Source organism: Nyctibius grandis, chromosome 5 (assembly GCF_013368605.1).
Source record: "Nyctibius grandis isolate bNycGra1 chromosome 5, bNycGra1.pri, whole genome shotgun sequence".
NCBI lineage: Eukaryota > Metazoa > Chordata > Aves > Nyctibiiformes > Nyctibiidae > Nyctibius > Nyctibius grandis.
This window is the reverse complement of record NC_090662.1, coordinates 1,888,199-1,912,946: the sequence shown is the minus strand read 5'-3', so window position 1 is coordinate 1,912,946 and position 24,748 is coordinate 1,888,199. Positions and strand designations below refer to the sequence as shown.

The 24,748-nt window shown below is 55.8% G+C and overlaps 2 protein-coding genes across 5 annotated transcripts in view; one reads left to right on the top strand and one right to left on the bottom strand.

Annotated features, from left to right (window-relative positions):
• FBH1 (F-box DNA helicase 1) overlaps window positions 1-10,141 on the top strand; it is a 41,330-nt gene extending 31,189 nt beyond the window's left edge. For all 3 annotated transcript variants that reach the window (XM_068401488.1, XM_068401489.1, XM_068401487.1), the window contains exons 15-23: window positions 320-456; window positions 3,010-3,109; window positions 3,282-3,403; window positions 3,869-3,944; window positions 5,442-5,639; window positions 6,857-6,979; window positions 7,532-7,638; window positions 8,258-8,392; window positions 9,883-10,141. In XM_068401488.1, coding sequence (XP_068257589.1) covers window positions 320-456; window positions 3,010-3,109; window positions 3,282-3,403; window positions 3,869-3,944; window positions 5,442-5,639; window positions 6,857-6,979; window positions 7,532-7,638; window positions 8,258-8,392; window positions 9,883-10,002 — 1,118 coding nt within the window. In that variant the 3' untranslated portion in view covers window positions 10,003-10,141. The remainder of the gene's footprint in view (window positions 1-319; window positions 457-3,009; window positions 3,110-3,281; window positions 3,404-3,868; window positions 3,945-5,441; window positions 5,640-6,856; window positions 6,980-7,531; window positions 7,639-8,257; window positions 8,393-9,882) is intronic.
• A 1,640-nt stretch (window positions 10,142-11,781) lies between these two features.
• LOC137663867 (interleukin-15 receptor subunit alpha-like) lies at window positions 11,782-22,783 on the bottom strand. 2 transcript variants are annotated; one of them, XM_068401490.1, is made up of 8 exons: window positions 22,699-22,783; window positions 16,189-16,389; window positions 16,008-16,085; window positions 14,938-15,150; window positions 14,532-14,561; window positions 13,781-13,838; window positions 13,334-13,657; window positions 11,782-12,165 (listed from the first exon to the last, which is right to left on the bottom strand). In XM_068401490.1, the coding sequence occupies exons 1-7, from the start codon at window positions 22,769-22,771 to the stop codon at window positions 13,555-13,557; spliced, it is 756 nt and encodes a 251-aa protein (XP_068257591.1). In that variant the 5' UTR covers window positions 22,772-22,783; the 3' UTR covers window positions 11,782-12,165; window positions 13,334-13,554. The 2 variants fall into 2 exon arrangements, with proteins under 2 accessions (XP_068257591.1, XP_068257592.1); XM_068401491.1 differs by having other exon boundaries at window positions 14,938-15,147.
• Window positions 22,784-24,748: the final 1,965 nt, after the last annotated feature.

Here is a 24,748-nt window from a genome sequence, read left to right as displayed (position 1 = left end):
CGTGCGGCACGTCTGGGTTACTGGGGATGGGTGGTGGGTTTGTGCTGGGCTCACAAGTGTGGCACTAAGATGCTGTGCAGCTGCAGTCCAGGGAAAAACACCGTCAGACTGAAATAGCGAGAGGACATTTGTAGAGCTCCCAGTCAGCTGCATGCTTCCCTTTGCTTCTCCCCAGCCTGTTGTCTCCTGCAGCTGTGTTGGCCCTTTCTTAAATGTCATCAGGCAAGAGATTTTGCCTCTGTGCAGCCAAGAGATACTGCACAGCTCACTCTTGGTTTATGAGCAGGCTCCTCCTTAATGCTCCAATGTTTTCCTGCAGCCATCGTGGATATTGTGCTGTCACAGACGTGTGGTATAATCCTCGTAGGAGACCCTCACCAGCAGATCTACACCTTCCGAGGCGCTGTCAATACCCTCTCCTCAGTGCCTCACACCCATGTCTACTACCTCACCCAGGTAAGATGAGGGTCTGCTGCTGTCCTTCCCTGGACAGATCCCTAACGCAGTGGAAAATGTTTCACATCCTTTTTCAGAAGGCATCTAACAGCCAGACTTCTTGAGATTGTCACCATCACAGAATCACAGAATCACAGAATGTTAGGGATTGGAAGGGACCTCGAAAGATCATCTAGTCCAATCCCCCTGCCGGAGCAGGATTACCTGGATCATGTCACACAGGAACGCGTCCAGGCGGGTTTGAATGTCTCCAGAGAAGGAGACTCCACAACCTCTCTGGGCAGCCTGTGCCAGTGTTCGGTCACCCTCACCGTAAAGAAGTTTTTCCTCATATTTATGTGGAACCTCCTGTGTTCCAGCTTGCACCCATTGCCCCTTGTCCTGTCAAGGGATGTCACTGAGAAGAGCCTGGCTCCATCCTCATGACACTTGCCCTTTACATATTTATAAACATTAATGAGGTCCCCCCTCAGTCTCCTCTTCTCCAAGCTAAAGAGACCCAGCTCCCTCAGCCTCTCCTCAGAAGGGAGATGTTCCACCCCCTTAATCATCTTCGTGGCTCTGCGCTGGACTCTCTCTAGCAGTTCCCTGTCCTTCTTGAACTGAGGGGCCCAGAACTGGACACAATATTCCAGATGCGGCCTCACCAGGGCAGAGTAGAGGGGGAGGAGAACCTCTCTTGACCTGCTAACCACACCCCTTCTAATCCACCCCAGGATGCCATTGGCCTTCTTGGCCACAAGGGCACACTGCTGGCTCATGGTCATCCTGCTGTCCACTAGGACCCCCAGGTCCCTTTCCCCTACGCTGCTCTCCAACAGCTCTGTCCCCAACTTGTACTGGTACATGGGGTTGTTCTTGCCCAGATGCAGGACTCTACACTTGCCCTTGTTATAGTTCATTAAATTTCTCCCCGCCCAACTCTCCAGCCTGTCCAGGTCTCTCTGAATGGCTCTGCCTGGATTAGCGGCGTGCTTTGCTGGGCACGTTCCACAGTGCAGAGCTGCTTTGTGCCTCTTAGTGGAGTGACCCCATCACTAGGAAAGCCAAGTGGCTTGAAAAATGGGTACTGGGGTGGAGACCTTAGTGTATGGCTTGTTTCATAGAATCACAGGATGCCTTGATTTGCAGTGGCACATCTTGTGACAAGTCTTGGGGACCAGTCTTGCATCACCTCGCTTGTGGAGTTTTTTGGGTAACAATGTTTTCCGCTTCTCTTTGCTGCTGGAGGTGTTGTGCTCAGCCAGGCACTGGTGTTTTTGATCATGATGTTAGTGAAACTTGATTAAACTTGATAACGAGACACCTTTCACAGAATCACAGAATCAACCAGGTTGGAAGAGCCCTCTGGGATCATCCAGTCCAACCGTTGCCCTGACACCACCATGGCAACTAGACCATGGCACTAAGTGCCATGTCCAGGCTTTTCTTAAACACCTCCAGAGATGGTGACTCCACCACCTCCCTGGGAAGCCCCTTCCAATGGCTAATGACCCTTGCTGAGAAGAAATGCTTCCTAATGTCCAACCTGAACCTCCCCTGGCGAAGCTTGAGGCTGTGTCCTCTTGTCCTATCGCGAGTTGCCTGGGAGAAGAGGCCGACTCCCACTTCACTACAACCTCCCTTCAGGGAGTTGTAGACTGCACTAAGGTCACCTCTGAGCCTCCTCTTCTCCAGGCTAAACACCCCCAGCTCCCTCAGCCGTTCCTCGTAGGTCAGACCCTCCGGACCCTTCACCAGCTTGGTCGCCCTCCTCTGGACTCGCACTGAGGAGGCATCTTTGCTCGTGATAGAAGACGTTGGGAGTGAGTGCCGAGAAGGGAGAACTGTGTAAAGACTAATATCATGGGAGAAGCTGGTCTTGTAAATTAGGCTAGACATTAAATGAATGTTTCTAACCATGGGAAGAGCAAGACTCTGGGATGGACTTCACATGGAAATAAGGATACCCTGGATGTGTTTAAAAGCCGTGTAGATGTGGTGCTGAGGGACATGGTTTAATGGTGGATTTGGCAGTCTTAGGTTTACGGTTGGACTTGATGATCTTAAAGGTCTTTTCCAACCGAAACAATTCTATGATTCAAGCTTTGACTTCGCGACACTTTGTTGGCCCCAGATCTATGGGTTAGGAAACCATAAGGAGCAACGTCCAGCCCTGCTCTGCTGCTCTGGTCCATCAGCTCTCCAGCTGCCCTGCAAAGTGAGGGACCTGGCTGCTTTCCCACCACCTCTAGCCCCTGCCCTGCTGCAGGACGGACGTGCCATGTCGCATTAACTTGCTGGGGAAGAGTCTTGGCAGTGGCAGCTGTTGGGGTGGAGAGGCTGGAAACCACATTTTGCCCTGTATGATAGTCCCATCTCACAGCACAGTTCCTGTCTCCTTGGGTGTAAGAGTGACCAGGATTTCTAGGAATAGTTTGGGGGGGATTTGGGTGCTTTTTCTAAGAGAAACATTGTCCAGAAGTTTGGTGGGAATTGTGTCATTCCATATAGAGTAATACATTTGTAGGTTCTAACAAGTTCCTCTTCTTTTCCTTGCTGTTTTCCACGTAGAGTTTCAGATTTGGTCCTGAAATAGCTTACGTTGGAGCAACCATTCTGGATGTCTGCAAGAGGATCAGGAGTAAGACATTAGTGGGTGGAAACCAAAAGGGTAAGTTGTATCGGTGCATCTGTGGGATCAGTCAGCTCAGTTCAGTGACCAGGAGTTACAGAGCTACTGCATAATAAAGTGTGTCTCAGGGTTAATCCTGATTTATGGAGATCTTTGGGTTTAGGTATCTGCTTTCCAACTGCCCTGGCTAACTGGGAATGTCTTCACGCAGGTGATGTGAGAGGCAGCATGGAAAGCAAGATAACAATCTTATCACGAAGCAATTTTAATGTGTTCGAGGATGCTGTGAGACTTACTGGAAGAGAGACACCGATTAGAATACACGTGATTGGGGTAAGGGGAAAACCCCAGCTTGGTCGCCCTCCTCTGGACTCACTCCAACACCTCAACATCTTTCTTGAAGTGCAGGGCCCAGAACTGGACACAGGATTCAAGGTGCGGCCTCACCAGTGCCGAGTACAGAGGGACGATCCCTTCCCCAGACCGGCTGGCTACACTGTTCCTGATAGAGGCCAGGATGCCATTGGCCTTCTTGGCCACCTGGGCACACTGCTGGCTCATGTTCAGCCGCCTGTCCATCAGCACCCCCAGGGCTCTTTCTAACCACTCTTCCCCCAGCCTGTAGCGCTGCGGGGGGTTGTTGTGGCCCAAGTGTAAGACCCAGCACTTGTTCTTATTCACGTTTCCCTTATTCCCTCCCTCTTAACACCACTAACCACTGGGCCCTGCTACATTCTCTAGACACTCTAGACAGCACCTTTGCTTCTCTCTATTAAGATAAATTGTTCTTTGTTTTAGGGGCTTGCCCGTTTCGGCCTGAGCAGAATTTATGATATTTGGAAACTCAGTCAACCCGCAGATAAACGGAAAAAAGGTGAGTACATCCTCACCCTGCTCTCTGTCTGTGGTCCTCCCTGCAGCGGCACAGATTTGTTTAGTTTTTGCTGTGGCGATGGAAAGCAGCACGCTTCTTGGTGCTTTATTTTCTATTTCCTCATGCAGTTACCTGTTGAAAACTGGCTTCTCAATGGCAGCGTCACGGGCTGTGCTATTTTAGACATTAGGAAGCATTTCTTCTCAGCAAGGGTCATTAGCCATTGGAAGGGGCTGCCCAGGGAGGTGGTGGAGTCACCATCTCTGGAGGGTTTAAGAAAAGACTGGACATGGCACTTAGTGCCCTGGTCTAGTTGCCATGGTGGTGTCAGGGCAATGGTTGGACTCGATGATCCCAGAGGGCTCTTCCAACCTCATTGATTGATCCTATTGATCCCATTGAGAAGTTTTTATTTGTCCCATTTTCCCCTGTACTCGGCACTGGTGAGGCCGCACCTCGAATCCTGGGTGCAGTTTTGGGCCCCTCACTACAAGAAAGACCTTGAGGTGCTGGAGTGAGTCCAGAGAAGGGCAACGGAGCTGGTGAAGGGTCTGGAGCACAAGTGTGATGAGGAGCGGCTGAGGGACCTGGGGGGGTTTAGCCTGGAGAAAAGGAGGCTGAGGGGAGACCTTCTCGCTCTCTACAACTGCCTGAAAGGAGGGTGTAGTGAGGTGGGTGTCGGTCTCTTCTCCCAGCTAACAAGTGACAGGACAAGAGGAAACAGCCTCAAGTTGTGCCAGGGGAGGTTTAGATTGGAGATCAGGGACAATTTCTTCCCTGAAAGGGTTGTCAAGCATTGGAATAGGCTGCCCAGGGCAGTGGTGGAATCCCCATCCCTGGGGGGATTTAAAAGCCATGTAGATGTGGTGCTGAGGGACATGGCTGATGATCTTACAGGTCCTTTCCAACCAGAACGATTCGGTGATTCTAAAAAATACCTTAGGGGTGGGTGTCAAGGGGATGGGGCAAGACTCTTCTCAGTGGTGCCCAGTAACAGCACAAGGGGCAACGGGCACAAACTGAAACATGGGAAGTTCCATCTGAATATGAGGAGGAACTTCTTTGGTGTGAGGGTGCCAGAGCCCTGGCACAGGCTGCCCAGGGAGGGGGGGAGTCTCCTTCTCTGGAGATATTCAAACCCGCTTGGACGTGACCCTGTGCAACGTGCTCTGGGTGATCCTGCTTGTGCAGGGTTGGGCTGGATGATCTCCAGAGGTCCCTTCCAACCCTTAACTGTTCTGTGATTCTGCTTTGTGAAACGACCCACTCTGATGAGAGCATCGAGCTCTGACAGTGCTTTGCATCAGTAAAGAGAAGATCTGGAGCGAAAACCACCCATCGCAGAGCGAGGAGGACCTCCCAAGACCCTGCATCCCACAGCAGCAGCCCACCCGCTGCCCCACACTGCCATAATGCCCTGAAATTTGATTAGAATTTAAAAATACCATTATATATGTGTGTCAAATAAACTCATGTTACCTGCTACTTTCTTTTCAGCAAACCTTGTTATCAATGACTCCTTCATCAAAAAATGGGAAGAAACTCGGGGCTTCTTTGGTTTAAAGGAATATGCAGAGCACATCGACGACAAAGACCTGGAGGTGAAGATTGCGATAGTGGAGAAGTACAAAGAGCGGATCCCTGAGCTGGTGCAGAGGATTGAGAGCAGCCACGTGTCACAAGAAGCCGTGGCAGGTAAAGCCAAGCTGTGTCTTTGATAGAGGAGAAAATTCAGGTCTTTTTTTTAATCCAGCTTCAGAGCTGAATCCACCTCGTTCTGCAAAAAAAAAAAAAGCTACATTTGGATCAAGTGGGTCTTTTGGGGAGGAAGGATGTTGAACAGCAGCTTTTGGGGTACATCTGGGTCTCCAGGTGGATTTCAGTGCAATGAATTTGCCACCAAAGGTTTTCTTAATGTGACTTTGCTAGAGGCAAAAAAACCTTTGGCCCCAATATCTCCTACAGTTGGAAAGCCCTAGGGCTTTATCCTGCTTTTTGGGATTCCTGTTGTAGTTGCCCTGCAAGTTGCTGCCTAAAATTTGAGGAGGGCACAAAGCAATCGAGTCCAAAATTCATCAAATAAAGAGCGTTCGTGTTTGGGAGTTGGGGCTGGGGCTCAGGCTGCTGACAACCAGACACTTTCCTTGGCTGGGAAGTTGTCTTAAGCCCGGTGGCATCCTGGCCTCTCTTAGGAGTAGTGTAGCCAGCCAGTCTAGGGAAGGGATCGTCCCTCTGTACCCGGCACTGGTGAGGCCGCACCTTGAATCCTGTGTCCAGTTCTGGGCCCCGCACTTCAAGAGAGATGTTGAGGTGTTGGAGCGAGTCCAGAGGAGGTCGACCAAGTGGTGAAGGGTCTGGAGGGTCTGACCTCTGAGGAATGGCTGAGGGAGCTGGGGGTGTTTAGCCTGGAGAAGAGGAGGCTCAGAGGTGACCTTAGTGCAGTCTACAACTACCTGAAGGGAGGTTGTAGCGGAGTGGGAGTCGGCCTCTTCTCCCAGGCAACCAGCGATAGGACAAGAGGACACAGCCTGAAGCTTCGCCAGGGGAGGTTCAGGTTGGACATTCGGAAGCATTTCTTCTCAGCAAGGGTCATTAGCCATTGGAAGGGGCTGCCCAGGGAGGTGGTGGAGTCACCATCTCTGGAGGGGTTTAAGAAAAGCCTGGACATGGCACTTAGTGTCCTGGTCTAGTTGGCATGGTGGTGTCAGGGCAATGGTTGGACTCGATGATCCCAGAGGGCTCTTCCAACCTCATTGATTCTGGGATTCTGTGATTTATGTTTGAGGAGAGGTGAAATGAATGTGGAATGAAATAATTTCATTTGATTCAGCGCCTCGTGAAGTTAAAAATACCGTTATTGCTGCAATGACTGATCTTATCTCCTCCTTGTTCCCCATGTGTGCTGGTTACAGATTATCTACTAGGTACTGTCCACAAAGCCAAAGGCCTGGAGTTTGATACGGTGCAGATTGCAGATGACTTCGTGAAAGTACCGTATCTCAGGGATGATTACCAGAGATCTAACTTCTGTGTCGGTAAGGGAACAGCCGCGTGTGGTCCCCATCCTGATCGGACAGTGGGAAAGCAAAGCGTGCTGCTGGTGCTGGTCCTGCGAGCCCCCCGCTTCTCGGTGGTGTCAAGTGCCACTGGCTGTACTAGTGGTAGAGTCATAGAATCACAGGATGGTTTGGGTTGGAAGGGACCTTTTTACAAGGGCATGGAGTGACAGGACGAGGGGGAATGGTTTTAAACTGAAAGAGGGGAGATTGAGATGAGATCTGAGGGAGAAATTCTTTGCTGTGAGGGTGGAGAGACCCTGGCCCAGGTTGCCCAGAGAAGCTGTGGCTGCCCCCTCCCTGGCAGTGTTCAAGGCCAGGTTGGATGGGGCTTGGAGCAACCTGGTCTGGTGGAAGGTGTCCCTGCCTGTGGCAGGGGGTTGGAACTAGATGATCTTTAAGGTCCTTCCCAACCCAAACCATTCTGTGATTCTATTCTATGATTCTAAGTACAAGCTGAAGCATCAGAAGAACAGCAGAGCTGTCCATTCCTGTTCTCTAAAGCTATTGGTGATCTCTCCTCCAACCTAGGCTTGTACCCTGAGGATGAATGGAACCTGCTCTATGTAGCAGTGACACGCGCCAAGAAGTATTTGCTAATGTCAAAGTCCCTGGAACACCTTTTAGCATTGGCTGGGGTAAGTTAGACCTTTCCAAGGTAACAAATCCTCAAGCGGGACAATTTAGGGCCCCGATACCTGCACTTCAGCTTCGCCAGGGGAGGGTCAGGCTGGACATGAGGAAGCATTTCTTCTCAGCAAGGGTCATTAGCCATTGGAAGGGGCTGCCCAGGGAGGTGGTGGAGTCACCATCTCTGGAGGGGTTTAAGAAAAGCCTGGACATGGCACTTAGTGCCATGGTCTAGTTGCCATGGTGGTGTCAGGGCAATGGTTGGACTCGGTGATCCCAGAGGGCTCTTCCAACCTGGTTGATTCTGTGATTCTGTGACATTTTTCCCTCCGTTCCTGCTGCTCCACACTGTGATTTCAATAGTGAGACATTTTTTTTTCCACACTCCTCACATTTGGGTGTTGTCTTCCACAGATCCTGACTTCTCCTCTCAGTGCAAGCACGTAGGTTCCCTTTCCGTGGTTGCCAGCTCTTACTTCACTTCCTTCCTTGCGAGCTGCTGCTGGCTTCTGCTTGGTTTTTGTTGTCACCAAGGATTTAGGGTTGGGGTTTTTTGTACAAAACAACCTGTTCCAGTATCTCAGCTTCCTCTGAGTGTTGTTGTTCCCTTTTTTTCTTGTTTCTTAGGAGCGTTTCCTTCGGGTGGAGCTGATGAGTGAGGCTGCGAAGGACGGGGCCACTGTCACTTGTTCTGTGCCACAGTGTACGCAAACACTGCAGCCCAGCTCCAGGCTGGTGGTGAAGAAGCTCCCTCTGACTCATGTACGTCCCCTCCCTGAGCCTTTGAGATCACCTTTCTGAATCAGGGGCGTTCCCAAGCTGTTCTGGCTGTGCTCTGTGACTGTTCTGAGCTGTCTCACCAGGGAGGGACAACCCAAGTGCTAAGCTTTAGTGGAAGGGAGTACGGAGTGTCCCGTAGCTGGATCTCATGCCCACAGCTCGCCAGCCCTTCTGCTCACAATCCTGGCTCACAACTCATAACCGCGTGATTCGGGGTGGTGGTGCAGTTACCACAGATCCACTCAAGCCTTAACCTCTCTTCTGAGACTAATTGTGGTCTCGTGTGGGGCTGGTTTGGGGATCTGGTTGTGTCAGAATCACAGGATGGTTTGGGTTGGAAGGGACCTTAAAGACCATCTAGTTCCAACCCCCTGCCACAGGTAGGGACACCTTCCACCAGACCAGGTTGCTCCAAGCCCCATCCAACCTGGCCTTGAACACTGCCAGGGAGGGGGCAGCCACAGCTGCTCTGGGCAACCTGGGCCAGGGTCTCACCACCCTCACAGCAAAGAATTTCTTCCTCAGATCTCATCTCAATCTCCCCTCTTTCCGTTTAAAACCGTTCCCCCTCGTCCTGTCACTCCATGCCCTTGTAAAAAGCCCCTCTCCAGCTTTCCTGTAGCCCCTTCAGGTACTGGAAGGTGCTAGAAGGTCTCCCCGGAGCCTTCTCTTCTCCAGGCTGAGCAGCCCCAGCTCTCTCAGCCTGTCTCCAGAGCAGAGGGGCTCCAGCCCTCTGAGCATCTTCATGGCCTCCTCTGGACTCGCTCCAACAGCTCCCTGGAGCTCCCCCAGAGTTACTGTGTGCTCACTAGGGGAGCATGGACTTCACTGCCCCCTCTGGGCCAGGATCCCCCCCAGAGCCAGAAGCTGGGATCAAGGCCGAAACTGGACCTGAAAGTCAGATTGTCAACAGGGCGAGGGGTGCTCTGCTACTCCCAGCTCTGGGGGAGCTCCATGTCCAGGACAAGAGGTAGCAGATGGCTCCGAGCCATCAGCAGGGAACACAAGCACTGGGACAGGCAAGGCCTCGTCCTTCACCAGCAAAGACCTGCACAGGGACATGCAGTCTACAACTACCTGAAAGGGAGGTTGTAGCGCAGTGGCAGTCGGCCTCTTCTCCCAGGCAGCTAGCGATAGGACAAGAGGACACAGCCTCAAGCTTGGCCAGGGGAGGGTCAGGTTGGACATTAGGAAGCATTTCTTCTCAGCAAGGGTCATTAGCCATTGGAAGGGGCTGCCCAGGGAGGTGGTGGAGTCACCATCTCTGGAGGGGTTTAAGAAAAGCCTGGACATGGCACTTAGTGCTCTGGTCTAGTTGACATGGTGGTGTCAGGGCAATGGTTGGACTCGATGATCCCAGAGGGCTCTTCCAACCTGGCTGATTCTGTGATTCTGTGAGGGGGCTGTGTCCGAGGTTGGAAGCCTTTCTCCAGCCTTCCTCTTCTCTCACGTCTCCTCTCTTTCCCCCACAGAGCGATGGCAGCAGGGATGAAGGTGGTTACCTTTGCCACGCTTGCACGCGGCAGCTCTTCGGCTCTCTGACACCGCTCACCTCTTCCCCAGCGCTTCAGGAACAGCCCATCCAGCTCTAACGAAGAGCCCTCCAGCTCCCCAGAGCCCTGGCTGCGACCCGGAGCCATCCTGGGTGCTGGACAAAGCCTGTTGTCACATCCCAGCTCCAAAAGCAGGTGGATATTGGAGCAGGATTTCACAGCAGCTCCGAGAGGAACCCTCCAGGCTCTCTCCAAGGAGGTGTGGGCCCATTCCATCACGTCATGTCTCGGTGAAATCCCTCTGCTCCACCAGAAGAGGAAACACGACACTGAGAAGTACCCAAAGAAACACTTTATTCCTAGAAAATTGACTTTTTCCTGGAGCCTGTTCTAATGGGGAAAATTTCACTATCAGCTCTGGGAGGAACTCATTAATTAGTGTCTCCCAGATGAATTAATTTTCCATATTTGCAGCCAAGAGGTTTCCCCAGACTCTGTTTCCCTTCTCCCTGCAGCAAACCATAAAAGACCACGAGAGGCAGCGTCTGAAGAACTGCTTTGGTTTGGTTTCAGTCTAACTCGGAGACAAACTGGACACCGTTTTTAATCCTGAAATTAAATTTGTAACAAAAAAACAAAAAGCCTTAATGCTTTTTTTTTCTTTTCCCTTCTGTTAAGAAGTCATCTTGGGTTGCATTTATTTACCAGCCATCGCAGTAGCAGTGGTGCAAGCACCGTGGTGCTCTTGTAAATGAGGTGGTGGCTTGTGCTTTGCGTTTGAAGACACCGTGGCTTGTTGTACCAGAGCCCGTGTTGTGCGGAGATCAAAACCGAAACTGATTTTGGAAGAGATCTGCTCTTGGACGTGGGCCCGGAGCCGTGAGCCGTGCCTGCTGGAGGAAGCTCGTGCATCCTGTTGATTTCCATGGTTGTTCATTGAACGGTAGCTGCTTTGCCACCTCTCCTTTCGCTTTCGAAGGACTGACTTCAGAAAGGCTTTCCCTGTTCCTCTCACCTAAGTGTGGGCAGAAGTTCACCCAACGCTTGGGTAACCGCAAAGCTCGGCGCAGATGTTGGACCAGGCACCTCCAGCGATCCCTTCCAGCCTCACTTGATTTCTGACCATCCCGTGGTACGTTGGGGAGAGGCTGTGCCGCTGCAGGTGGGTTGGGTCTGTCACACATCCACAGAATCACCGAATCAACCAGGTTGGAAGAGCCCTCTGGGATCATCGAGTCCAACCATTGACCTGACACCACCATGGCAACTAGACCAGGGCACTAAGTGCCATGGCCAGGCTTTTCTTAAACCCCTCCAGAGATGGTGACTCCACCACCTCCCTGGGCAGCCCCTTCCAATGGCTAATGACCCTTGCTGAGAAGAAATTCTTTCTAATGTCCAACCTGAACCTCCCCTGGCGAAGCTTGAGGCTGTGTCCTCTTGTCCTATCGCTGGTTGCCTGGGAGAAGAGGCCGACTCCCACTTCACTACAACCTCCCTTCAGGTAGTTGAAGACTGCACTAAGGTCACCTCTGAGCCTCCTCTTCTCCAGGCTAAACACCCCCAGCTCCCTCAGCCGTTCCTCGTAGGTCAACGTTCCTTCCAGCTCCGACGGTCCAGAGCAGCGGCAGAAACAGGAGGACAAGACACAGCAGCGAGGAAAAGACGTGAAAATTAAGTCCTTAGATACCTACTGCTTTCCAGCTGACTCCTGAAAATCCTTTTGCCATCCAGCTGAGCCAAAGGAGCGATGGCAGCTGCTGCCTTGGCTTCACCCTTGGCCTCCAGAGCATGGCACAACCAGTGCTCGGCGAGCCCTTGGTGCTGCACAGATGGATTTCACCCCAACCCAGCTCCCATCTGTCCCCGGTGTCCTCCCCACCATCACAGCTGCTAAGAAGAATCAACTGCTGTGTGTGCATTGTTTTATATACAATATATACACGGATATACATAAAAACGGTGTCAGTAGGAAGCTGCAAGGGGGAAACAAGTGGATAACAACTGGGGATGGACGCGGGGAAAAGATGCAAAGGAAAATATTTCCTAGGGCGTGTTATTGCTTTCGGTCTTGGTAGTGTCTGTGGTGAAATCGCTCCTGCTCGTGGTCCCCTGCGAGTGGCCGGAGCCAGCGGGCACCCGGGGTCAGCGCCGACAGTGCCTCCGAAGGATCCCTGAGCTGCGTCCGAGGGCCGACCCCTGCAACCACGGCGGGACGGCGCCGGCACCTTCCGCTGCGGCTGTGGCCTCACCGGCGAACGGCTGAAAGAGAGCAGGGAGGGGGTGAGGACGCAGCGGACGGATGCTCAGCTGGGTGCCTCCCTCGCTGCCTTGTTTTTGTTTAGTTGGGGTGATATAAAATGTCCGTGTGAAGCTTCCTGGGAGGGACGGTGATGGTGAGGAGGGTTTCCTGTCAGCAAGTGGCAAAAAAGGACCTGGGGGTGTTGGTTGATGGCAGCTGAATATGAGCCAGCAGTGTGCCCAGGTGGCCAAGGCCACCAGCATCCTGGCTTGTATCAGCACTAGTGTGGCCAGCAGGACTAGGGCAGGGATCGTCCCCCTGGACTCGGCACTGGTGAGGCCGCACCTCGAATCCTGGGTGCAGCTTTGGGCCCCTCACTACAAGAAAGACCTTGAGGTGCTGGAGCGAGTCCAGAGAAGGGCAACGGAGCTGGTGAAGGGTCTGGAGCACAAGTGTGATGAGGAGCGGCTGAGGGACCTGGGGGGGTTTAGCCTGGAGAAAAGGAGGCTGAGGGGAGACCTTCTCACTCTCTACAACTGCCTGAAAGGAGGGTGTAGCGAGGTGGGGTTGGTCTCTTCTCCCAGGTAACAAGCGATAGAACGAGAGGAAACAGCCTCAAGTTGCACCACGGGAGGTTTAGATTGGAGATCAGGAACAATTTCTTCATGGTAAGGGTTGTCAAGCACTGGAACAGGCTGCCCAGGGCAGTGGTGGAGTCCCCATCCCTGGGGGGATTTAAAAGCCGTGTAGATGTGGTGCTGAGGGACATGGGTTAGTGGTGGCCTTGGCAGTGCTGGGTTAGCGGTTGGACTCAATGATCTTAAAGGTCCTTTCCAACCCAAACGACTCTGTGATCCTGTCTGCCATGAGCAGCGCTGCTTTCTGGTTTTGGGGGCAATTCTGGGGCAAAGCGGCTCTAGGGACAGGGCTGGTGTCCAGCTGGCCCAACTCTGACCTTGCTCCTGGTCAGGGAACAGGCGCTGCTTAGGGCAGGGCAGCCCAGCTTCAACCCTGGCACCCAAATCCCATCCCTTGCACCCCAAACACCCTCCGCTGGGGCGGGCAGCCCCCAGCCTGCTCCCTGCTGACCACCAGCACCCACAGGACCACCTCCTCCTCCGAATTTTGGTAGGACACCCACCACCTCCATGACAGCCCGTTCAGCCACACGATGGGATACCCACACACCTTTGGGCGTTGGAGTGGTCTCGTCCATGAAAATCACTCGTCCAGGGCGGGAAGAGCAGCCGCGTGTCCGTGGGGCGAGGAAGCTCCGTGCAGAGGGCGGCTGGGGACCGGGACGTGCTCTGCCACGCACTGTCACCACCTGGAGAAGCATCCAGCTTTCCATCCGAGCCCCGAGCATCCTCTGGGCTGGCAGGTGCACCGAGTTGCCCGTCGGTGGGTGCTCAGCCCGTGGGGAAGACGTTGGGCAGCAACATCTCGTCCTTGGCAGCAGGAGCTGTCATGGGGATGCCCGTCTCCGCCGCCGTGTAGTCCTGCCTCACGTGCCTGCGGAGGGGAGAGGAGCGTCACCGGCACCCCAAGGCCTTTCCCCAGCTTTCAGGAAAGCACAGAGACCGAGGACAACTCATCACTGGGGTGGAAAGACCTCACGGGGCTCGGCACACTTACCTTTTCATCCTCCAGCAGCAGAAGGCCAAGACGCCGGCGACCACCAGCACCGGGAGCCCTGCGGGAGAGACGTGGTAGCTGATGAGCATCTACCGACACGCGGCCGAGGGCACAGCCCGGCTCAAACCAAACACCCCACAAAGAGCCAAACACTTTATCACAGAATCACAGGATGGTTTGGGTTGGAAGGGACCTTAAAGATCATCTAGTTCCAACCCCCTGCCACGGGCAGGGACACCTTCCACCAGGTTGCTCCAAGCCCCATCCAACCTGGCCTTGAACACTGCCAGGGAGGGGGCAGCCACAGCGTCTCTGGGCAACCTGGGCCAGGGTCTCTCCACCCTCACAGCAAAGAATTTCTTCCTCAGATCTCATCTCAATCTCCCCTCTTTCAGTTTAAAACCGTTCCCCCTCGTCCTGTCACTCCATGCCCTTGTAAAAAGCCCCTCTCCAGCTTTCCTGTAGCCCCTTCAGGCACTGGAAGGTGCTAGAAGGTCTCCCCGGAGCCTTCTCTCCTCCAGGCTGAACAGCCCCAACTCTCTCAGCCTGTCTCCAGAGCAGAGGGACTCCAGCCCTCGGAGCATCTTCGTGGCCTCCTCTGGACTCACTCCAACAGCTCCATGTCCTCCCTCGGAGGTATTACCCTCGACCACAGCATAAACCTCCCACAGTCCCCAGGAGGGCTTTTAGGGTAAAAAAATAAAGAAAATAAGCCCCTGCTTGCCCAAAGAAGCTTTTTTGCCCGGCTTACCGATGGAAGAGGCCAGGGTCTGGATGGAAACTGGAAAAAAAGAGAGAAATGGAGATGTTTTTTAGCTGCAAAGCCAGGAAAGGGGGAGGACCCTCACTAAAAAGGGGTTGGAAAGAAGGGGAAAAAAGCATTACAGAATCACAGAATCAATCAGGTTGGAAGAGACCTCAGGGATCATCGAGTCCAACCGTTGCCCTGACACCACCCTGTCAACTAGACCATGGCACTAAGTGCCATGTCCAGGCTTTTCTTAAACACCTCCAGAGATGGTGACTCCACCACCTCCCTGGGCAGCCCCTTCCAATGGCTAATGACCCTTGCTGAGAAGAAATTCTTCTTTGAATTGAAGAAGTAAAAGAGCCTTTGCTGGGTGAAACAGCCCATGGGTGGGTTATCGCGGCCTAACCTGCAGAGTGGTCCGAGGGGGCAGCGGGCAGCGGGGTTGTCCCCACTCCCAGTGTGGATGTCTCCAATGGTGGGGGCATCTCTGGCAGCGTGGATGTCTCCAGTGACAGCCCATCGGTCGCTGGTGGCACGGGTGACTGGCTGGCAGCTGCTGGCACACCGGGTGTTGCTGCTGGAGATGGGCTGGAGGTCGGGCTGGCATCAGTGGTTCCTGCTGGGGGAAAGGGTGTAAAACCTTTTAATTTAAGGCTGCGGTCAGGCACGCTCCAGGCAGGGGGCAGCAGGGACCCTACAGCCCATCCGGCAGCTACGAAATGGCATAATTTCACACAATTAAATTAATTCAATCACACAATTGAAATAGAATCACAGAATCACAGACTGGTTTGGGTTCGAAGGGACCTTAAAGCCCATCCAGTTCCAACCCCCTGCCACAGGCAGGGACACCTTCCACCAGACCAGGTTGCTCCAAGCCCCATCCAACGTGGCCTTGAACACTGCCAGGGAGGGGGCAGCCACAGCTTCTCTGGGCAACCTGGGCCAGGGTCTCACCTCCCTCACAGGCAAGAATTTCTTCCTAAGATCTCATCTCAATCTCCCCTCTCTCAGTTTAAAACCGTTCCCTCTCGTCCTGTCACTCCATGCCCTTGTAAAAAGCCCCTCTCCAGCTTTCCTGTAGCCCCTTCAGGTACTGGAAGGTGCTAGAAGGTCTCCCCAGAGCCTTCTCTTCTCCAGGCTGAACAGCCCCAGCGCTCTCAGCCTGTCTCCAGAGCAGAGGGGCTCCAGCCCTCTGAGCATCTTCGTGGCCTCCTCTGGACTCGCTCCAACAGCTCCGTGTCCTTCTTCTGTTGGGCCCCAGAGCTGGACGCAGCCCTGCAGGGGGGTCTCCCGAGAGCGGAGCAGAGGGGCAGAATCCCCTCCCTGACCTGCTGGCCACGCTGCTGGGGATGCAGCCCAGGACACGGTTGGCCTTAGTTCGCTTTCCACACCATGGTGGTTGTGGTTTTGCCATGACCACAGTCACGGTGGCCCCAAACCAACCCCCGTGGGCTGCGTTTGCCCCTTCCTCACCCCTTTGGGTCGTCCTCTCGGCGTGCGGCATGGTCGGGAGCTCAGGGCTGGGGGATTGCGGAGGAAGAGCCGGGTCCCCTTCGAGAAGACACAACACGGAGACACCATCAAAGACAGCTCCCACACCAACCCACATCCTCCCCAGTACCCATCGCGTCCCGGCCGCCGAGCGAGGGCTTACGGATGCACTGGAGCGTGGTGTGGGTCCAGTCGGGCTCGGTGGAGCCATCATGGAGGACGCACTGGATGAGGCTGGAGGTACCGGCTTTCCGCTTGTAGCCCGGGTTGCAGGTGTAGCGCAGGCGGGCGTTGAGCACCGTGTTGTTGCCCACGTCGATGCGCGCGTTGGCCACGTCCTTGGGGTGGCTGCATCGCGGTGGCACTGGGTGGGGGACAAAAAAAAAAAAGAGATGAAGATCACAACAAGGAGATTAGGCACCCTCTGGCCCCGGCTCGCTGTGCTGAACGGCACCCGAGGGGGTCAAATCCTGCCAGGGGGTGGGAACAGGGTATTGGATAGACATTAGGAAGCGTTTCTTCTCGGCAAGGGTCATTAGCCATTGGAAGGGGCTGCCCAGGGAGGTGGTGGAGTCACCATCTCTGGAGGGGTTTAAGAAAAGCCTGGACATGGCACTTAGTGCCCTGGTCTAGTTGCCATGGTGGTGTCAGGGCAATGGTTGGACTCGATGAGCCCAGAGGGCTCTTCCAACCTCAGTGATTCTGATTCTGATTCTGGTGCTACCCCGGGGCGGGGAGAGCCTCATCCAGCCTGGAAAAAGCTGGCGGTGAGATGGCTGTGGCTGTGCACGAGGGATGGAGAAGGGGAAAGCTCCGTTTCTGGCATGTTTGCGGTCACTTGTAGCAGCTCCTCCGGTCACTGAAGACTTCTCACAGAATTTCATCCCCTTGCAGCGACCATCCTGGGCCGACAGCCCTGGCTGCATCCCACCAACAGCTGCTGCACTTCAGCTGCGCTCACCACCCGCTTTTTTCTCCACTCATTTTGCAACTCATGAGACCCCCCCTGCAGTGCTGCGTCCAGCTCTGGGGCCCCAACAGAAGAAGGACACGGAGCTGTTGGAGCGAGTCCAGAGGAGGCCACGGAGATGCTCAGAGGGCTGGAGCCCCTCTGCTCTGGAGACAGGCTGAGAGAGCTGGGGCTGTTCAGCCTGGAGAAGAGAAGGCTCCGGGGAGACCTTCTAGCACCTTCCAGTGCCTGAAGGGGCTACAGGAAAGCTGGAGAGGGGCTTTTTACAAGGGCATGGAGTGATAGGATGAGGGGGAACGGTATTAAACTGAAAGAGGGGAGATTGAGATGAGATCTGAGGAAGAAATTCTTTGCTGTGAGGGTGGTGAGACCCTGGCCCAGGTTGCCCAGAGCAGCTGTGGCTGCCCCCTCCCTGGCAGTGTTCAAGGCCAGGTTGGATGGGGCTGGGAGCAACCTGGTCTAGTGGAAGGTGTCCCTGCCTGTGGCAGGGGGGTTGGAACTGGATGGGCTTTAAGGTCCCTTCCAACCCAAACCAGTCTGTGATTCTATGAAAATTTTCAGGTGCTGCCTGAGTCCCCCAGCCACTTCCCAGGGTTTTTTCCCCGCCGGAGGCTGCAGCCCGTGGCCCCGGAGGTGGCTGAAATCTGAGCATCACGTGCCCGGGCAGTGATGGGCTCTGGGTTACGGCTTTTCTTATTCCCAGAAGGTCTCGTGCTTCCCCTTTGGCCTTGATTTGAGGTCGGTTTCACAAGAGGATGTTACAATTTCACTTCTTTTTCTGGTGCAATGGAGAAAGTTTCATGGTTGCCCCGAGATCGTGCCCGCGCCTGGACCCCTGCCACAGCGTGGGAACAGCTCATGCATGACCCTGGCCACTGCCAGCTCCTGTCCCCTGACATGAGCCACTGCGGAGAGGTGATAGAATCATCGAATCACAGAATCGTTTGGGTTGGAAAGGACCTTTGAGATCATCGAGTCCAATCGTTAACGCAGCACTGCCAAGGCCACCACTAACCCATGTCCCTCAGCACCACATCTACATGGCTTTTAAATCCCTCCAGGGATGGGGACTCCACCACTGCCCTGGGCAGCCTGTGCCAGCGCTTGACAACCCTTTCCATGAAGAAATTGTCCCTGATCTCCAATCTAAACCTCCCCTGGCACAACTTGAGGCCATTTCCTCTCCTCCTATCGCTTGTTCCCTGGGAGAAGAGGCCAACACCTGCAATCTCCTGCCCCAATTTTTATGTATCCCCAGAACATCCCAAGGGGGATCTGCTCCGTTTCAGTGCTCAGGTGGGTCCATGCCATGTCCCCTGGCATCGGGACACCCCAAAGAGCTGCAGCCGTTGTGCCCAGAGAGCACAAGCGATGCGGCGGTCACGCGTGTGCTGAGCACGTCGGTTCTCAGCCTCCTCTCGGCGATGTTTCTGGGAGCGTTTCGAGGAAACGCCACGGGCTGTTTCGCAACGCCCTCCCACGTCACCAGACCTGAAGCCGTGCCAGAAAATGAATGAAAAGCCCTTCCAGCGCCAAGACAACCCACGGCCAAGTCTGTGAAGGCAGCGCAGCAGGAAATCCAGCCAGAAGTATCAAAAACATCCAAAAAAAAGAGAAACCTTTGAGTCCTGCTTATGCTTTCGAGCTTTTAAACCTCATCTCCTCATCCTACTCCCACCGAAGCACTTTTTTTTCCCAGTTGGTTTGACTGTAAAATAAACTCTTCTTCCAACAAACGCCCAAGTCCTTCGATGGCAAAATCCCAGCAGCTCCATGCTCCAGGATCGTGACCCCGGCGTCTCACACCGTCGCTGCACGGATTTCAGTTCGTTTGATGAGATGAAACACATGTCAAGGGTGGAAGGGGAGGAAATCTTTGGAGACTCAAGTTTCCAGCGCTGCTACAGCCCTGGAGACACATGGCCAAGATTTCAGCTTGCTTTTATACCTCGACAGCGAATTGGAAATGGTGTAAAAAAAGGATGGATGGGGAGAGCTGTGACCGTGATAAAGCTCTTGCTTCCAAGCAAGATCTGCAGAAACGACAAGCCTCTCCCTCTCTTAGTTGCTTTTTTTATTCAAGCAGATGATTGATAAAATTCCCTGGATCTGGGCACCGCTGGGGACTTGCACACAGAACAAAACGACTTCTGTCTTCTATTTCTACAGCACCTGGAGTACAATGTCCAGAGCTGGGGCCCCCAACAGAAGAAGGACACGGAGCTGTTGGAGCGAGTCCAGAGGAGGCCACGGAGATGCTCCGAGGGCTGGAGCCCCTCTGCTCTGGAGACAGGCTGAGAGAGCTGGGGCTGTTCAGCCTGGAGAAGAGAAGGCTCCGGGGAGACCTTCCAGCACCTTCCAGTACCTGAAGGGGCTACAGGAAAGCTGGAGGGGGGCTTTTTACAAGGGCATGGAGTGACAGGACGAGGGGGAACGGTTGGAGATTGAGATGAGATCTGAGGAAGAAATTCTTTGGTGTGAGGGTGGTGAGACCCTGGCCCAGGTTGCCCAGAGAAGCTGTGGCTGCCCCCTCCCTGGCAGTGTTCAAGGCCAGGTTGGATGGGGCTTGGAGCAACCTGGTCTGGTGGAAGGTGTCCCTGTCCATGGCAGGGGGTTGGAACTAGATGATCTTTAAGGTCCCTTCCAACCCAAACCAGTCTGTGATTCTATGATTCTATTTTCCTGTTTAACTGAAGGAAAAGCTCACAAGACTCTCCCAGGATGGCCACAAGCATCTCTCCGCTCGTCCCCGCTCCTCTGAGCTTCGCTGGTTGAATTTTCCCATCGATGCATCAGCCATAGCACTCGAGGAGGTCATTAACCGACCTCCCAAACGAGCCGTGGTGCCGGGTACCAGCCTTCCTGGGAAAATCCCTCCAGCTGCCTTATTTCCATCTGAATTCACTGCATCCCGCTGATTAATTAAATTTCAAGGTTGAAACACATGGACAATATTCAGGGTTTTTTTTGTATTATTAATTAATTATTAATTTGTATTATTATTAATTTGGGCTTTCTCCACCAGCGATCTCAAATATTTACAACTGACCAGGGATGGGAAGCAGGAGGGGACGTCATCATGGGATGCATCAGCACGGCCGGCACAGAGGGGCTGCGGCACCTCCCGAATTATCCATCGACTGAATTAAATCAATAAATATTATTCTTGTTCTCTTAACACCCCAGATAACCACATTTTCTGCCCCAAACGATGGTCTTGATTACATCACCGCTACCAGGGACATCGTCTGCAGGTCCGGGATGGGGTGTCAGAGGGGATTGCCTTCAGGGAGAGCTATTTTCAGCCTGTTCCTGAGGCACACGCAGCTCTTCTGCCTTATTTTTGCTGCTGGAGTCATTTTACAGCCCTGGCTGCACCCGCCGGCTCTTTATAAATAGGAATAAATTCATTTTCTAGGGTGTTGCAGCTTCAGCAGGAGGCAGGAGCCAGAAGGGAGATCCTCAAAGCCGTCCCGAACCTTTGCAGTCCCTTTCCTGCTCTTCCACGCAAATCCTTCACAATTCCCACATTTTCAGTTAATTAAATATTTCCTAATGATCTTGCTGCCACCTCCAAGCAGCTCCCCGGGGCTGTCGGCATCACCAGCTCCTCTGCTGTCTGCCCTGAGACGTGGCAAACCACAGACCCCACCTGGGGTGAAACCCTGCGGTGATGCAGCTCCTGTGGGTCCATCTCACGGACCCTAAAAATCACCCTCAGCCTCCCCGGACACTGGTGGAGAGGTGGCGTGGGCACCCGGGGAGGGAGGTGGGCACCTGAGGGGTGCGAGGGGAACGCGGGGGTGCAGCCTGGGCACCCTGGGGAGCAGCGTGGGTGCCCCAGGGGGAGCCTGGGCACCACGGGGTGCAGCCTGGGAACCCTGGGGAGCAGCGTGGGTGCCACAGGGGGAGCCTGGGCACCACGGGGTGCAGCCTGGACACCTCCTGGGGGAGCGTGGGCACCCTGGGATGCAGCGTGGGTACCCCAGGGGAGTGCATGGAGCACCTAGAGAGAGGTGGGGGCATGCAGGGAGCTGCGTGGGCACCCTGGGGTGCAGTGTGGGTGCCCCAAGGGGGTGCATGGGGCACCTAGAGAGAGGTGGGGGCATGCAGGGAGCAGCGTGGGCACCCCAGCGTGCAGCGTGGGTGCCCCAAAGGGGTGCATGGGGCACCTAGAGAGAGGTGGGGGCATGCAGGGTGCAGCGTGGGCACCCCGGGGTGCAGCGTGAGCACCTCAGGGTGCAGCGTGGGTACCCCAGGGTGCAGCGTGGGTACCCCAGGGGGGTGCATGGGGCACCTAGAGAGGGGTGTGAGCATGCAGGGAGCAGCGTGGGCACCCCGGGGTGCAGCGTGGGTACCCCAGGGGGGTGCATAGAGCACCTAGAGAGAAGTGGGGGCATGCAGGGAGCAGCATGGGCACCCCGGGGTGCAGCGTGGGTGCCCCAAGAGGGTGCATAGGGCACCTAGAGAGAGGTGTGAGCATGCAGGGAGCTGCGTGGGCACCTGGGGTGCAGTGTGGGTGCCCCAAGGGGGTGCATGGGGCACCTAGAGACAGGTGTGAACATGCAGGGTGCAGTGCGGGCACCCCGGGAGGCAGCGTGGGCACCTTGGAGGGGTGCATGGGGCACCTAGAGAGAGGTGTGAGCATGCAGGGAGTGGCGTGGGCACCCTGGGGTGCAGCGTGGGCACCTTGGAGGGGTGCATGGGGCACCTAGAGAGAGGTGGGAGCATGCAGGGAGTGGCGTGGGCACCCTGGGGTGCAGCGTGGGTACCCCAAGGGGGTGCATAGGGCACCTAGAGAGAGGTGGGGGCATGCAGAGAGCAGTGTGGGCACCCTGGGGTGCAGTGTGGGTGCCCCAAGGGGGTGCATAGGGCACCTAGAAAGAGATTTGGGCATGCAGGGAGCTGCGTGGGCACCCCGGGGTGCAGTGTGGGTACCCCAAGGGGGTACATGGGGCACCTAGAGAGGGGTGTGAGCATGCAGGGTGCAGCGTGGGCACCCCGGGGTGCAATGTGGGTGCTCCAAGGGGGTACATGGGGCACCTAGAGAGGGGTGTGAGCATGCAGGGAGTGGCACGGGCACCCTGGGGTGCAGCGTGGGCACCTTGGAGGGGTGCATGGGGCACCTAGAGAGAGGTGTGAGCATGCAAGGAGCAGCATGGGCACCCCAGGGTGCAGTGTGGGTGCCCCAAGGGGGTGCATAGGGCACCTAGAGAGAAGTGGGGGCATGCAGGGTGCAGCGTGGGCACCCTGGGAGGCAGCGTGGGCACCTTGGAGGGGTGCATGGGGCACCTAGAGAGAGGTGTGAGCATGCAGGGAGTGGCATGGGCACCCCAGGGTGCAGCGTGGGTGCCCCAAGGGGGTGCATGGGCACATAGAGAGAGGTGTGAGCATGCAGGGAGCTGCGTGGGCAACCCGGGGTGCAGCGTGGGTGCCCCAAGGGGGTGCATAGGGCACCTAGAGAGAGGTGGGGGCATGCAGGGAGCAGCATGGGCACCCCAGGGAGGAGACCGGGCACCCCGAGGGGTAGCCTGGGCACCCCAGGAAGCTGAGCGAGCAGCCCAGGGATGGCGTGGGCACCCCGGGGAGCACCGTGGGCACCCCGGGGATGGCGTTGGGCACCCCGGGGAGCAGCGTGGGCACCCCGGGGAGGGCATGGGCACGCCCGCGGCGGGCCGGGGAGCCCGGGGGAGCCCCGCTTACCGGTGTCGGCGGTGGCCCAGGGCAGCAGGAGAGCGACGGTACCGCAGAGCAGCGGCAGCAGCGGCCGCGCCATGGGACGGCGGCGGCGGGGCCGGGCCGGGCCGAGCCGGGCGGGCTCAGGGCTCCCGCGAGGGCTCCGCCGCGCCGCCCCGCCGCCCGCCGCCGGCCATGCCCGGCGTGGCCCAACCCGCCTTCCCCTCCCTTCCCCTTTCGCTTTCGCTTTCGAGCCGGAGCGATCGGGGGGGCCCGGAGCGCCCCGCGGGGATGGGGAGCTGGGAGGGGGGTGTCGGTACCCGAGGGGGTGCAGCCACAGAGTCACGGGGTGGCTGGGGTGGGAAGGGGCCTCTGGAGATCACCCAGCCCAACCCCTGCCCAAGCAGGGTCACCCAGAGCACGTCGCACAGGGTCGTGTCCAGGCAGGTTTTGAATATCTCCAGAGAAGGAGACTCCCCCCTCCCTGGGCAGCCTGTGCCAGGGCTCTGGCACCCTCACAGCAAAGACGTTCCTCCTCATATTCAGATGGAACTTCCCATGTTTCAGCTTGTGCCCGTTGCCCCTTGTCCTGTCACTGGGCACCACTGAGAAGAGTCTGGTCCCCTCCCTTTGACACCCGCCCCTGAGGTATCTGTGAGCATTGATAAGATCCCCCCTCAGTCTGCTCTTCTCCAGCTGAACAGCCCCAGCTCCCTCAGCCTCTCCTCATAAGAGAGATGCTCCAGCCCTCTGACCATCTCCGTACCCTCCGCTGGACTCTCTCCAGTAGTTCCTTGTCTTTCTTGAAGTGGGGGGCCCAGAACTGGACACAGTTACTCCAGATGTGGCCTCACCAGGGCCGTGTAGAGGGGCAGGAGAACCTCCCTCGACCGGCTGCCCACACTCTTCCTCATGCACCCCAGGACACCATTGGCCTTCCTGGCCCCAAGGGCACATTGTTGGCTCATGGGGAACTTGTTGTCCACCAGAACCCCCGGGCCCTTCTCCGCTGCTCTCCAGTAGATCAGCCCCCAGCCTGTCCTGGTACATGGGGTTATTCCTCCCCAGGTGCAGGACCCTACACTTGCGGTTGTTGAACTTCATGAGGTCCCTCTCCCCCAGCTCTCCAGCCTGGCCAGGTCTCGCTGAATGGCAGCATGGCCTGCTGGGGTATCGGCCACCCCTCCCAGTTTGGTGTCACCAGCAAACTGGCTGAGTGTACACTCAGTCCCTACGTCCAGGTCATTGATGAGTAAGTTAAACAGGACTGGGCCCAGTCCTGACCCTGGGGAACACCACTGGCTACTGGCCTTCAACTAGACTGAGCACCGCTGATCACAACCCTCTGAGCTCTGCCCTTCAGCCAGTTCTTGATCCACCTTGAGAACTCAATGCCCGGGGGGATGCAATACCTGGGGGGTGGAGGAGAGGGGATGTGATGCCCGGGGCGGGGGATGCGATACCCCTAGAGAAAGCAGTACCTGGGGCGATGCGATACCCGGGGGTCACTGCAGTACTCAGCTGGGGCAGGGCAGGGTGATACCCAGAAGGACGTGGTATCCGGGGCAGGAGAAGTGGTACCAGCGGGATGCAGCCTCCTGGGGAAGGATGCAACTCCTGGCAGGAGATGATGCAATTCCTGGCAGGAGATGACACTGTACTCAGCATGGGGACGCATTGCCCAGGGAAGATGCGGTGCCCAGGGGAAATGCTGTGCCCTGGGGGGATGCAATTGCTCCCCTCCAGTGCCTGGGGGGATGTGGCTGGGTGCGCTGCCCTGCGGGGGGACCTTGGGGACACAAATATCACAGTGCTGGAGCTTGCTGGTCCCCAGGCAAGCCTCAAAACTGGAAGTCAAGCTATGATTGAAGGTCCTGGAGGATCTGCAGAGCTCCTGCAGTTGGGCTCCCACCTGCAGCACGCCTGGGACTGCACTGATCCCACGGGGCCTGCTTGCAACAAATCCTCCAAAAACCACCCTGCAGCTCCTTGCTCGTGGCCTCCTGGCTTTGCCTGTCTCCGGTTCCTCTTCTCTTGACTGCAAGTCATCTTGTCTTGGCAGTGAGTATCAGAAAAT